This window comes from Salvelinus fontinalis, unplaced genomic scaffold (genome assembly GCF_029448725.1).
Source record: "Salvelinus fontinalis isolate EN_2023a unplaced genomic scaffold, ASM2944872v1 scaffold_0790, whole genome shotgun sequence".
NCBI classification, from domain to species: Eukaryota; Metazoa; Chordata; class Actinopteri; order Salmoniformes; family Salmonidae; genus Salvelinus; species Salvelinus fontinalis.
Window position 1 is genome coordinate 57,561 of NW_026600999.1, and position 11,723 is coordinate 69,283.

The following is an 11,723-nucleotide window of genomic DNA, read 5'->3' on the forward strand; positions in this document are numbered from 1 at the left end:
CTGCAAATTGTTTCTCCCACCCGTATTTGATAGATTATTCCAATTTAGCTGTAAATCTGGTTTTAACTCAATAAGGATTTGTCTAGTTTCCGATTGGAGGGCGGATGAACGCGTGACTTTGTATCCTACCAATGTGTTACATTGTATCAGTGAAAAGTGTCTTTTCCCGACGTTGATCAAATCCCGATCTATGCCACCATTTTTTAACAGCATCATCATCTTTGATATTTGATGTAACGTTTACAGAGCTCATTTTGCTGTAAGCGTTTCCGGATTTGACGTGTCTGAGAACGGCACCTTCCTCCCGAAAGCATTGCGGTATCGCTTCTCGGCCTTTTGGCTAAGATCAAGTGTAGTATCTGTTCTTATCAGTTTAATATCTGATACGTCCCCTATCTGGGGACCATATATTAAATTGATTTTTGGAATAGGGAGATGGAATAGGGGCTTGCTCCGTCCACTCCACGCATCGACCTGGTATTGCAGTACCTCCAGGAACGGTGCACCCCCTGCCGTTGTAAAGAAAAAGCAGACGAAGCCAACCGGATGGTTCGTTTATTATAGTCATGATGGATATTGCTTTTAATTAAGCAAGTCTATGTCACTAGATAGTGTTCAGTCACCCATTTAATCAAAACATTCAAATAGTTTTTGATGCTTTAATGCCGTTTTTATGTGTATAATATGATGTACAAAAATATATATGAGCTGTTTTGAAAGAAAATGCAACAATAAAACTTTTCCATAAGAAAATATATGTTCCCTGGGAGACCAGCCAGGGACCTGTGGAAGAAAACAGGCCCTGATCTCATGTCCGCCAGCAGGGGAAGACCTAACGCTCCAGCTCGTGCTGTTATGGGGTGGGCCGAAGGCCTCCACAAAGCTCTGGCCCACCCTCACGTGTCTGAAGGACGCACTGTGGTCCTCCCGCAACCTGCTGGTAGAGAAACGAGTCCCTCATGGTGTACTCTTGTACTATTTCAATCAGGAAACAACTGTTTTTAACCTACTATTTTATTTGGAACAAGGTTGTCATGTTTCAAAACAGCGTCCATAAGACCTACAGAGCTGTTGCAAAACAGGGAATGGATTTTCAAAATGTAGTTGTCTTTTTAAAACATAAATACATTCATCAAAAGAACACGACTGCTTGCAACAACAAAAAAGATTAACGCGACTATACTTGTCTCTTGTGTCCAAGCGGACAAAACAGGAAGTTAGTTTTGTATTTTAAAAATCCCAGTAGATCTATACATTTTCTTTGCAGTCACTAAAATCATGATGATCAAAATTGGAAGTGCAACTATCCAAAGGTACAGAATTATGGGAAATGACTCATTTTAAGCATATTTCACCAACCAATATTACAAATCAAATTTGATACCTGATTTCAAAAAAAATATTTCAAAAATGAGCAGATTGTGTGCCTGATTCATTCATCAGTACCATCCCAATCCAATTCCATGTATTCAATACATGGCTGGTTTGCTCTTTGTTTTGTCGACTTTCCATTGGCGTACAGAAACACAATCCACAACAGAGCTAAGGAAAGGTGGAGGAACACAAGTTCAAGTGCTTAATTTGAGCCGAATCCTGTCGGAACAAGATCCGGCACCTCTACGTTTTGGACTGTTTCGTTCCGGACCCTATTTGGCCGGATCTGGTACCTCTCGTGGCATGAAAAATAAGTGTCACTTTTTACAATGTAAAGTTCTAATAAACACGAACAAAGTTCATTCGAGTTGCCTCCTCCTTAATTTTTCTCCCCCCCCCCCCCCCCCTGTATCTCTCACCAAACTAGAATGAGATTCCCTTTCTAAAATCTCTCTCTGCTCTGATAGACATGAGCCTGCAACTCTCATCTCTCCAGCGTCGCACTTCATCATTCCCCTTATAGAATCATACGAAGGGTTCTGGAGGAGCTGAAGCACGCATGAGAAATTGAAATAAATGTGCCAAAGTTATAGAGTTACTGCTGTCTGTTCAGAAATACATTTAATAATTCAGAATAGCCTACTACACCATGAGAACGCCTAAACGTTTGCCACAGAGGATAAATAGCCTATTGGAGTGTACAATACAAGGCATAGTCTACAGTCGGGGACGCGCGCATAGGCCATCACCAGTGAGTGAGCCGCACATCTTTGGGTGAATCAGTGAAACTGGAAAGCATTTTTAGGACTATAATTTCCTATAGTCTCCACACAACTAGGCGTTGGCTATTGATGGACTCAAGAAGAGGTGGTTTTCATTCATCTCAGTTTGTCAGTGTCAAAGTAGCCTGTCATTTCGCTCATTTCTGAGCTATTATGGTGCTTTCGAGATGAATCGGGAAGTCGGAGCTCTAGAAAGAGGCCAGTAGAAATAGTAGAAATAAAGAAAAACCATTGAATGAGTAGGTGTTCTAAAACTTTTGACAAGTAGTGTACACACACTGTATATTCCGGACTATGACATTGCTCGTTCTGATATTTCTTAATATCTTTCTATTACTTTTTGGTTTATATGTGTATTACTGCACTGTTGGAGCAAGATAAAAGCATCTTTTTTTATATATATATATCTGTGTACGTGACCAATTAACTCTGATTTGATTTGTGTGTCCATCATAAAGGGTGGCAGGTAGCCTAGTGGTTAGTGTTGGGCCAGTAACCGAAAGGTTGACGGTTTGAATACCCGAGCCGACAAGGTGAATAATCTGTTAATGTGCCCTTGCGCAAGACACTTATAACCCTAATTTGCTCCAGGAGTGCTGTACTATGGCTGACCCTGTAAACTGCACCTTTCCAGTGTATGTGACAAATTGTTTATTATTTTACATTATTTATAAACACATTGTTATGCTCAGCGGTCTAAGGCACTGCACCTCAGTGCTAGAGGCATCACTACAGACCCTGGTTCGATCCTGGGCTGTATCACAACCGGCCGTGATCGGGAGTCCCATAAGGCGGTGCACAATTGCCCCAGGTCAAAAACAACAGTCATCTGACAACTTTATTTCAACAAAATGACATTGGCGTGACTTCATGCACCTCAAAGTGGCAAGAGCCTTTGAAGCACTAGGTGGGTATAGGAAGAAGAAACCTCAAGTATAAAAAGCAAGGCAGGTATAAATGCAATACTTCCAAGTGCACAATAACACCTGCTGGTTCAGGCTCTCTTCCCATTTCCTTCTGAGATCTGCAGAGTTATCATCGTGGACAGGTACGCCCCAGTGGATGACAGATCTGCAGAGTTATCATCGTGGACAGGTACGCCCCAGTGGATGACAGATCTGCAGAGTTATCATCGTGGACAGGTACGCCCCAGTGGATGACAGATCTGCAGAGTTATCACCGTGGACAGGTACGCCCCAGTGGATGACAGATCTGCAGTTATCATCGTGGACAGGTACGCCCCAGTGGATGACAGATCTGCAGAGTTATCATCGTGGACAGGTACGCCCCAGTGGATGACAGATCTGCAGAGTTATCTTCGTGGACAGGTACGCCCCAGTGGATGACAGATCTGCAGAGTTATCATCGTGGACAGGTACGCCCCAGTGGATGACAGATCTGCAGAGTTATCATCGTGGACAGGTACGCCCCAGTGGATGACAGATCTGCAGAGTTATCATCGTGGACAGGTACGCCCCAGTGGATGACAGATCTGCAGAGTTATCATCGTGGACAGGTACGCCCCAGTGGGTGACAGATCTGCAGAGTTATCATCGTGGACAGGTACGCCCCAGTGGATGACAGATCTGCAGTTATCATCGTGGACAGGTACGCCCCAGTGGATGACAGGGTTGGGGTCAATTCCATTTCAATTCAGAAAGTAAATCCCCCAAAAAAATTCCTCATTGAAAAGCATTGCAGATAATTGTAATTTCAGTGTACTTCCTGAACTGAAATGGACTGAAACCTGGTGAATAACGGTAGTCCTATTACCATCCTGACAACAGACTGCATACCCAAGAAAGAACATTGTGACACCGGTGTATGTTTGGATAAAATAATTCCTGGAACATTGTCATGACAACAATATTACTGAACAGGTTGAAATGAGAGGAAAAAAAGAAGAAATATTCATGCATAAAAAAACACTTTCATCAGGCTTTCACGACTCAAACCTCTTACCTCATTTAAAATATAGCATTTTCTTCATACATTACAAACCAATACAACGTGTAGCAAATAACTTATATTGCACAGACATATGAAAATCAAACACTAAAGTGAAGTCAACTGAATAGTGCTGGTGCGTGAACTCTAAAACATTCATCAGTAGCTATGGGAAACGTAGTTCTTTTCACACTGATCTACAATAGAAAAGTCAACTGAATAGTACTGGTGCGTGAACTCTAAAACATTCATCAGTAGCTATGGGAAACGTAGTTCTTTTCACACTGATCTACAATAGAAAAGTCAACTGAATAGTGCTGGTGCGGGAACTCTAAAACGTTCACATGTGGTTCATCGGTAGCTATGGGAAACGTAGTTCTTTTCACACTGATCTACAATAGAAAATGACATTTGAATCATCTAGGCCTATTTTGAACAGTAAAAAGGACTTTGTTGCATAAAATAATTTTAGAAGGAAAATATACTATACAGTAAATAGATCACAAGAATATTCCTCAAAGTTCAAAATGTCTGAAACAATTGCAAAAGAAGTAAGCGCCATGGTGTTAAAGCTGGCAAAGTGGAAATGGCTGAGAGAAAGAAAGGCGAGAGGACAAAGAGAACACAGAGAGAGAGTTCACTGCAAGACGCCTGGTACAGTTTATCGATGTAGTGTGAGAGCATATTTCCTCCGAGTGTTTATATTCTATTCATAGCTACGCCACCCTGTCCCAAAGCTCCATTGGCTGGCTTGCATATTCTCTTGTATATCTTGGCATTAAGGGAGGCATGTCCTGTGATTCACACGGCCAACATTGGGCAGCAGAATCTTTTATTTATTTATTTTACCAGCGTCGAAGCCCGGCAAACTATCCTACGAAGTTGAGAGATGCAGACACACAATCGCCTCTAAAAAAAAGCTTGCATTTAAAAATAAAAAATCTAGTATAAGGGCTGATATTCAAAAAAAAAAAGCCTTTAAGTCAACTGGTACCATCTTCATGTTGTTAGCTGAACCTCAGTCTACATTGAGACTTCCAGGATCTCTCCATGTCTATCTTTAGCCTACCTGCCACTACAAAACAGAAGAAAACATGGTATTAAAGGATGGAATAGACACAGCTCACGCATCTCCTCAAAAAGGGGAAAAGCATACTCGTAGACAAATAAATGACCTGTTGAGAGAAACAGGAAACATTCGAACAACAAGTGGGACGTGGCATAAATAAAGCAGATTCAGTCATTCATGTAGTCGGAGACATTAAAACGCCTTTATGTTTTGGCCTACATCCTTTAACTATTCTAGCTCAAAACAAATGACCTATATGATTCATTCATTATTTAAAAAGGAATGTATATAAGCCAGCAAAGAATACAAGGTTAGGCCGTCTTGCCTTTCTCAAAGGTGTGCTGATTCGTTAAGAGACTTACCTCCTGAAGTTGCAGGCAGACTGTGACATGACATAATCTGTGTTGAAAATATGAGGACTAACCTTCATCCCTCCTCCTCCTCCTCCTCCTCCTCCAGGCGGAGACGGTCTCATCTCTTGTTTCTCCATCTCCTTATTCTTTTTATTTCTCTCAACTGCTTGGGGGTTTTTGACACCCCTGTAGGTTGTCTAAGAGGAGATGGAGAGGTCAGAATGGCAGCTACAGACACACGGCTCTGTCCCCACTGGAACCCTATTCCCTATATAGTGCACTACTTTAGACCAGGATCCTATAGAACCCTATTCCCTATATAGTGCACTACTTTAGACCAGGGCCCTATAGAACCATATTCCCTATATAGTGCACTACTTTAGACCAGAGCCCTATAGAACCCTATTCCCTATATAGTGCACTACTTTAGACCAGGGCCCTATAGAACCCTATATATAGTGCACTACTTTAGACCAGGGCCCTATAGAACCATATTCCCTATATAGTGCACTACTTTGGACCAGGGCCCTATAGAACCCTATTCCCTATATAGTGCACTACTTTAGACCAGGGCCCTATAGAACCCTATTCCCTATATAGTGCACTACTTTAGAGCAGGGCCCTATAGAACCCTATTCCCTATATAGTGCACTACTTTAGACAAGGGCCCATAGTGTTGACTACACTGTTACAAGTCTAACGTCTCTTATCATGTGTTCAGTTGAAACGAGTTAATTCATCGTCTTCAGTTCACTTCATCGATCTTTTCAGAAATGGGTCTCGCATAATTGAGAGAATTTACAGACAAGAGTTTTACTAGAATACAGGCCTACATGTGCATGTCATGATCTGACTAGAAATATTATGTTGAACGTAATTCTATTTGTACGGTTAAACAGCTTCCAGAGAGAGGATAGTGCTCGCCATTGGGCAGGGCAGCCAGTTATCAGACTTCCTGAAAGAGGATAGTGCTCCCCATTGGGCAGGGCAGCCAGTTGTCAGACTTCCTGAAAGAGGATAGTGCTCGCCATTGGGCAGGGAAGCCAGTTATCAGACTTCCTGAAAGAGGATAGTGCTCGCCATTGGGCAGGGAAGCCAGTTGTCAGACTTCCTGAGAGACATTCAGTACAGTTCATGCAGACAGATAGCCGTTGCCAGGTCGTCACTAGTTACCACAGCCACAAAGTCATAAACACCACGTATTTCTACAATTGATCTTCTTAAAATATTATGTTAAACCTAACCATAACCACACTGCTAGCCTTATGCCTTAAATTAAGACAACAACAAAAAAATCATGAATTTTACCATTTAGCCAATTTTGACTTTGTGGCTGTGCTATCTAGTGGGAACCCAGTTGCCAGCTGTTTGACACATGCTGGATTATATGCCCTCCAATGTGGCAAGAGGCCTGGTCCCAGATCTGTTAGAGGCATTAAGTTCCAGTATATAGTGTTGTGTCGGGGAAAGCATATAGCCTGGTTCCAGATCTGTTAGAGGCATTAAGTTCCAGTATATAGTGTTGTTGTGTCGGGGAAAGCATATAGCCTGGTCCCAGATCTGTTAGAGGCATTAAGTTCCAGTATATAGTGTTGTGTCGGGGAAAGCATATAGCCTGGTTCCAGATCTGTTTGTGCCATCTTGCCAACTCCTGTGGTCAACGGAGTGACAATAACCATTGGACAGCACAAACAGATCTGGAACTAGGGTAAGGAACGTTTAAAATAAAGTTAAGACAGAATGACAAAGTGTGCAGCACCAGAAGTGAGAGGTGGGTCGTGTGGGTGGTGGGAGGAAATACCAGCCGAGTCAAAACATGGAGCTAAGAACACGGTCTTCATACTCACCTCGATGCTTTAGTAGGACCACATGTTTTATGGGTTGGATACAATTGGCTTTGACTGAAGAATTTCTGTATAACAGTAAAAAAAATACCCACCAGTCTTATGAGGAGCTACTAAACATTATGATTGAAGAGACTTTAGTAGCCTTGCAACAAAGGGTACAAAACACCATAGATTGAATTTCTAGATTGGATTTCTTGGTTCAAGGCTCGTTATAGTCGGCTAACCTTTTCACACTACGGAACGGAAATCAAGCCGAGCTGCAGTGTGCTGACCTGGTTACACGGCACATCTACCGTACAGATGTAGGATCTTCATTTGAGCCAGTTTGCTACAGCCTGAACATTAGCACGCAGCAACAGGATAAGTGAATTATTATGTGTATTATAATTAAATTGATTTTTTTTTGTTGTAGGAGTTGATACATTTTTCGTAAGGGAAAAATCGAGTTTGAAATATCACAGTGGAAATTACAAACTTCAGAAGACTTTTTAAATCTCAAATATACTGCAAGTTCTCCTGCAACAGGGTGATCACATTAAGATCCTACATATGTAGCTGCTGGAACCGTACTGGGAAGGGATTGGAGCCAGCGCAGTAGGGGTTTTCGGTCAGTTAACACGATAGTGGTAAAAGGGATAGGTAATGAGATGCCTTCTCTCTTCTCCCAGCAGACTTCACTCTGTCTCAGGAAGCTCTTCTATACGAATAACAAGACTGGGAGAGTGGTTGGCTGCTGAGATGAACTGGTAGAGTTGGGACAAATAAACCATACCGATCACTTATCACAGGCATTTTGGCAGATATCGTTCATTACGATAAGTAGCCTATAACTAGAGAAATGTGTTTTGAAATTAAATGTTTTCTAATGTGACTGATTGTTCATGGAACAATAGATGGCTACAACCATACAACTAGTAGTAGTTTAAAGGATAACATTTTTTTTGTACAAATGGTGGACATTAAATGTTATAAACTTTATCGCATAAATTCAGGCAATTTATCACAATATGGATTTGTGTCCGTATCGCCCAGCTCTACTGACTGTTCAGTGGTTGTCTACAGTACGCCACTTAGAAGACCCTCATCCCAGCTAAATGACTCATGGTACAGTGGTGTACAGGATCCCTGCGGGAACTGACCCCACAACCTCACCACACCCTAATCCAACTGAGCCACACAGGACCACCATGTGTGGGCTATATAGGGCTGGTTTCCTGGACACAAATTAATCCTAGTCCTGGACTGAAAAAAAAAAAAGAATAATTTAACAGTGAATCTCCATGGAAAATGCTTTTCAATCCTGGACTAGGCTTAATCTGTGTCCGGGAAACCAGCCCTTTGCTGTACCAGTGTAAACCTACCGTATATGGTTGTCATAACAACTTGTCCAAAACAGTCATACCTCTTTCTGTCTCTTCTCAGCGGCCTCTGCCAGCTCACGTCTCCTTGTCTCCTGGGAAGGAAGCAGAACATGTTGAGTGGGAGGAAAATTTAAATTAAAAAAGTATAATGTTAAATGAAATTAATGAGGAGAAAAAATATTAAAGTAATGAGAAATGAAGAGCAGAAATCTGAATGGGAACGTATAATTCTTATTGTTTTGGTGTTTATTGGTTACGCTGTTTTATGTTACATTGTTTCATTTTGGAATCCAAATATATGTACAATTTGTTTACGATGTTGACCTGAAACAGACAATTGTGTGTGTGTGTGTGTGTGTGTATACATACACAGCTGGCAATATATATAAAGTGTAGCTCGCTAGTTACCGGCATCAACCAAGCTAATAATGAACCTAGCTACTGTAACAAGTTACTTACTCGATCTGGTGTGGTGGACAAGTCGTTTCCAGGTCCACCAAGGCACGGTAAGCACATCTCCATACTTGAGCAAGGAAATCAACTTTTTAGTTTCAGTGTTGAATGTTTGTTGGCTACTTGACTAGATTGAGCTAGTTAACGTTAGTTCGTTATATCTAGAAGAACCCACCAGGCAAGGTTAGCAAAAGTGCCTAGTTAGTTACTCTTGTGCACGTCGACAAAGTGGCTACCCACTCTGCTTTTGCTAAATCTACGAGCTAACTAACTATAACCATGGAGGAACAGACCTTAATCACCACGGAAGGGCCAACCTCCAACCACTCTCATCAGCAAGTTTTTCCAACTGTCCAACCAAAACCACTGCCTTGTCTACTTGTATATTCCCAACAGTCATCTAGAACAGTAGCAGTGGGATGCTCAACTTTACAGCCTTTCAGCCTAACCCAATAAATTAATGTTGTTTTTTACGCCGTATATCCAAAGGCATCTCACCACTCGGACAGGCTGCACACAACACTGAGGTATACAGACCGGCTGCATAGTGTGTTCTGAATATATTTGTGAACCGCTTTGCGAGCTGAAACACAACCCTTTTGTAGTCTGCCATGTGCGCTCGAAGCTGCCGCCCTGTAACTAGGAGTCACCAGCTTGTCAGCAACACAAAAAAAATAAAAGTACTTCCGTGTTGCGGAATTTAAGAAACTTTCAAAATAAAAGTCCCCCACGTAATATTATATAAAGTGTGAAAAACTTGTATTTATTCATGATATATGAACAACTATTGTCTAAACATTAACAATGATTCATATTTGTTCATATTTAAGTTGCATTTGCATTACATTTGTAAAAATATATATATATATGTTCTAAGGTCAAATAAATGTTCCCAATGCAAATCAACGCAAATGGAATACCTATTTGCCTATAGAGCAACACATATTCTGGGTGCCACAGTAAAAGTATTATAGGAAATACTCAGGGGTGTCTGTAGAATGTATATATGGAGTCATTCCATGGTGTTCTGAATAATACGGAGTGTTGCCAATATGTATTACATATACAGTGATTTGCATTGTGATCAATTGAGTGGGTGGAGAAAGGCCAGCATCACTCTTGTGTTATTCCGTATGAATCGTTTTTCCTGTAAAGTGCTATATTTGTACCGTATAGTTTCCAGGCACCCCATTTTAAGCTGTTTGACCACAGTAAAAGTCCAGCAACATTTCCTATGACCTAGCATTTTGTTTAAACTGATTTGTATTCTAGGGACTCTAGTGAGTAGACTGGACTAGGGACTCTAGTGAGTAGACTGGACGAGGGACTCTAGTGAGTAGACTGGACTAGGGACTCTAGTGAGTAGACTGGACGAGGGACTCTAGTGAGTAGACTGGACGAGGGACTCTAGTGAGTAGACTCGACTAGGGACTCTAGTGAGTAGACTGGACTAGGGACTCTAGTGAGTAGACTGGACTAGGGACTCTAGTGAGTAGGCTGGACTAGGGACTCTAGTGAGTAGGCTGGACTAGGGATTCTAGGGAGTAGACTGGACTAGGGACTCTAGTGAGTAGGCTGGACTAGGGACTCTAGTGAGTAGGCTGGACTAGGGATTCTAGGGAGTAGACTGGACTAGGGACTCTAGTGAGTAGACTGGACTAGGGACTAGTGAGTAGACTGGACGAGGGACTAGTGAGTAGACTGGACTAGGGACTAGTGAGTAGACTGGACTAGGGACTAGTGAGTAGACTGGACGAGGGACTCTAGTGAGTAGACTGGACTAGGGACTCTAGTGAGTAGGCTGGACTAGTGAGTAGGCTGGACTAGGGACTCTAGGGAGTAGACTGGACTAGGGACTCTAGTGAGTAGACTGGACTAGGGACTAGTGAGTAGACTGGACGAGGGACTAGTGAGTAGACTGGACTAGGGACTAGTGAGTAGACTGGACTAGGGACTAGTGAGTAGACTGGACGAGGGACTCTAGTGAGTAGACTGGACTAGGGACTCTAGTGAGTAGGCTGGACTAGTGAGTAGGCTGGACTAGGGACTCTAGGGAGTAGACTGGACTAGGGACTCTAGTGAGTAGACTGGACTAGGGACTCTAGTGAGTAGACTGGACTAGGGACTCTAGTGAGTAGGCTGGACTAGGGACTCTAGTGAGTAGGCTGGACTAGGGATTCTAGGGAGTAGACTGGACTAGGGACTCTAGTGAGTAGACTGGACTAGGGACTCTAGTGAGTAGACTGGACTAGGGACTAGTGAGTAGACTGGACTAGGGACTAGTGAGTAGACTGGACTAGGGACTAGTGAGTAGACTGGACTAGGGACTAGTGAGTAGACTGGACGAGGGACTCTAGTGAGTAGACTGGACTAGGGACTCTAGTGAGTAGGCTGGACTAGTGAGTAGGCTGGACTAGGGACTCTAGTGAGTAGGCTGGACTAGGGACTCTAGTGAGTAGACTGGACTAGGGACTCTAGTGAGTAGGCTGGACTAGGGACTCTAGTGAGTAGGCTGGACTAGGGATTCTAGGGAGTAG

At 42.5% G+C, this 11,723-nt stretch overlaps 1 protein-coding gene and 1 non-coding gene across 4 annotated transcripts; one reads left to right on the plus strand and one right to left on the minus strand.

Annotated features, from left to right (window-relative positions):
• Positions 1-320: 320 nt before the first annotated feature.
• LOC129847349 (U2 spliceosomal RNA) lies at positions 321-511 on the plus strand. Its single transcript, XR_008758406.1, has one exon. It is a non-coding gene; the product is annotated as a U2 spliceosomal RNA (small nuclear RNA).
• Positions 512-2,976: 2,465 nt separating this feature from the next.
• LOC129847346 (small VCP/p97-interacting protein-like) lies at positions 2,977-9,978 on the minus strand. Of its 3 annotated transcripts, XM_055915114.1 has the most exons (5): positions 9,480-9,978; positions 9,193-9,256; positions 8,775-8,825; positions 5,535-5,722; positions 2,977-5,178 (listed from the first exon to the last, which is right to left on the minus strand). In XM_055915114.1, exons 2-5 carry the CDS (start codon positions 9,253-9,255, stop codon positions 5,169-5,171), a joined length of 312 nt encoding a protein of 103 aa, XP_055771089.1. In that variant the 5' UTR covers position 9,256; positions 9,480-9,978; the 3' UTR covers positions 2,977-5,168. The 3 variants fall into 3 exon arrangements, with proteins under 3 accessions (XP_055771089.1, XP_055771091.1, XP_055771090.1); XM_055915116.1 differs by having other exon boundaries at positions 5,597-5,722; positions 9,193-9,977; XM_055915115.1 differs by lacking the exon at positions 2,977-5,178 and adding an exon at positions 7,373-7,437 and having other exon boundaries at positions 5,634-5,722; positions 9,193-9,978.
• Positions 9,979-11,723: the final 1,745 nt, after the last annotated feature.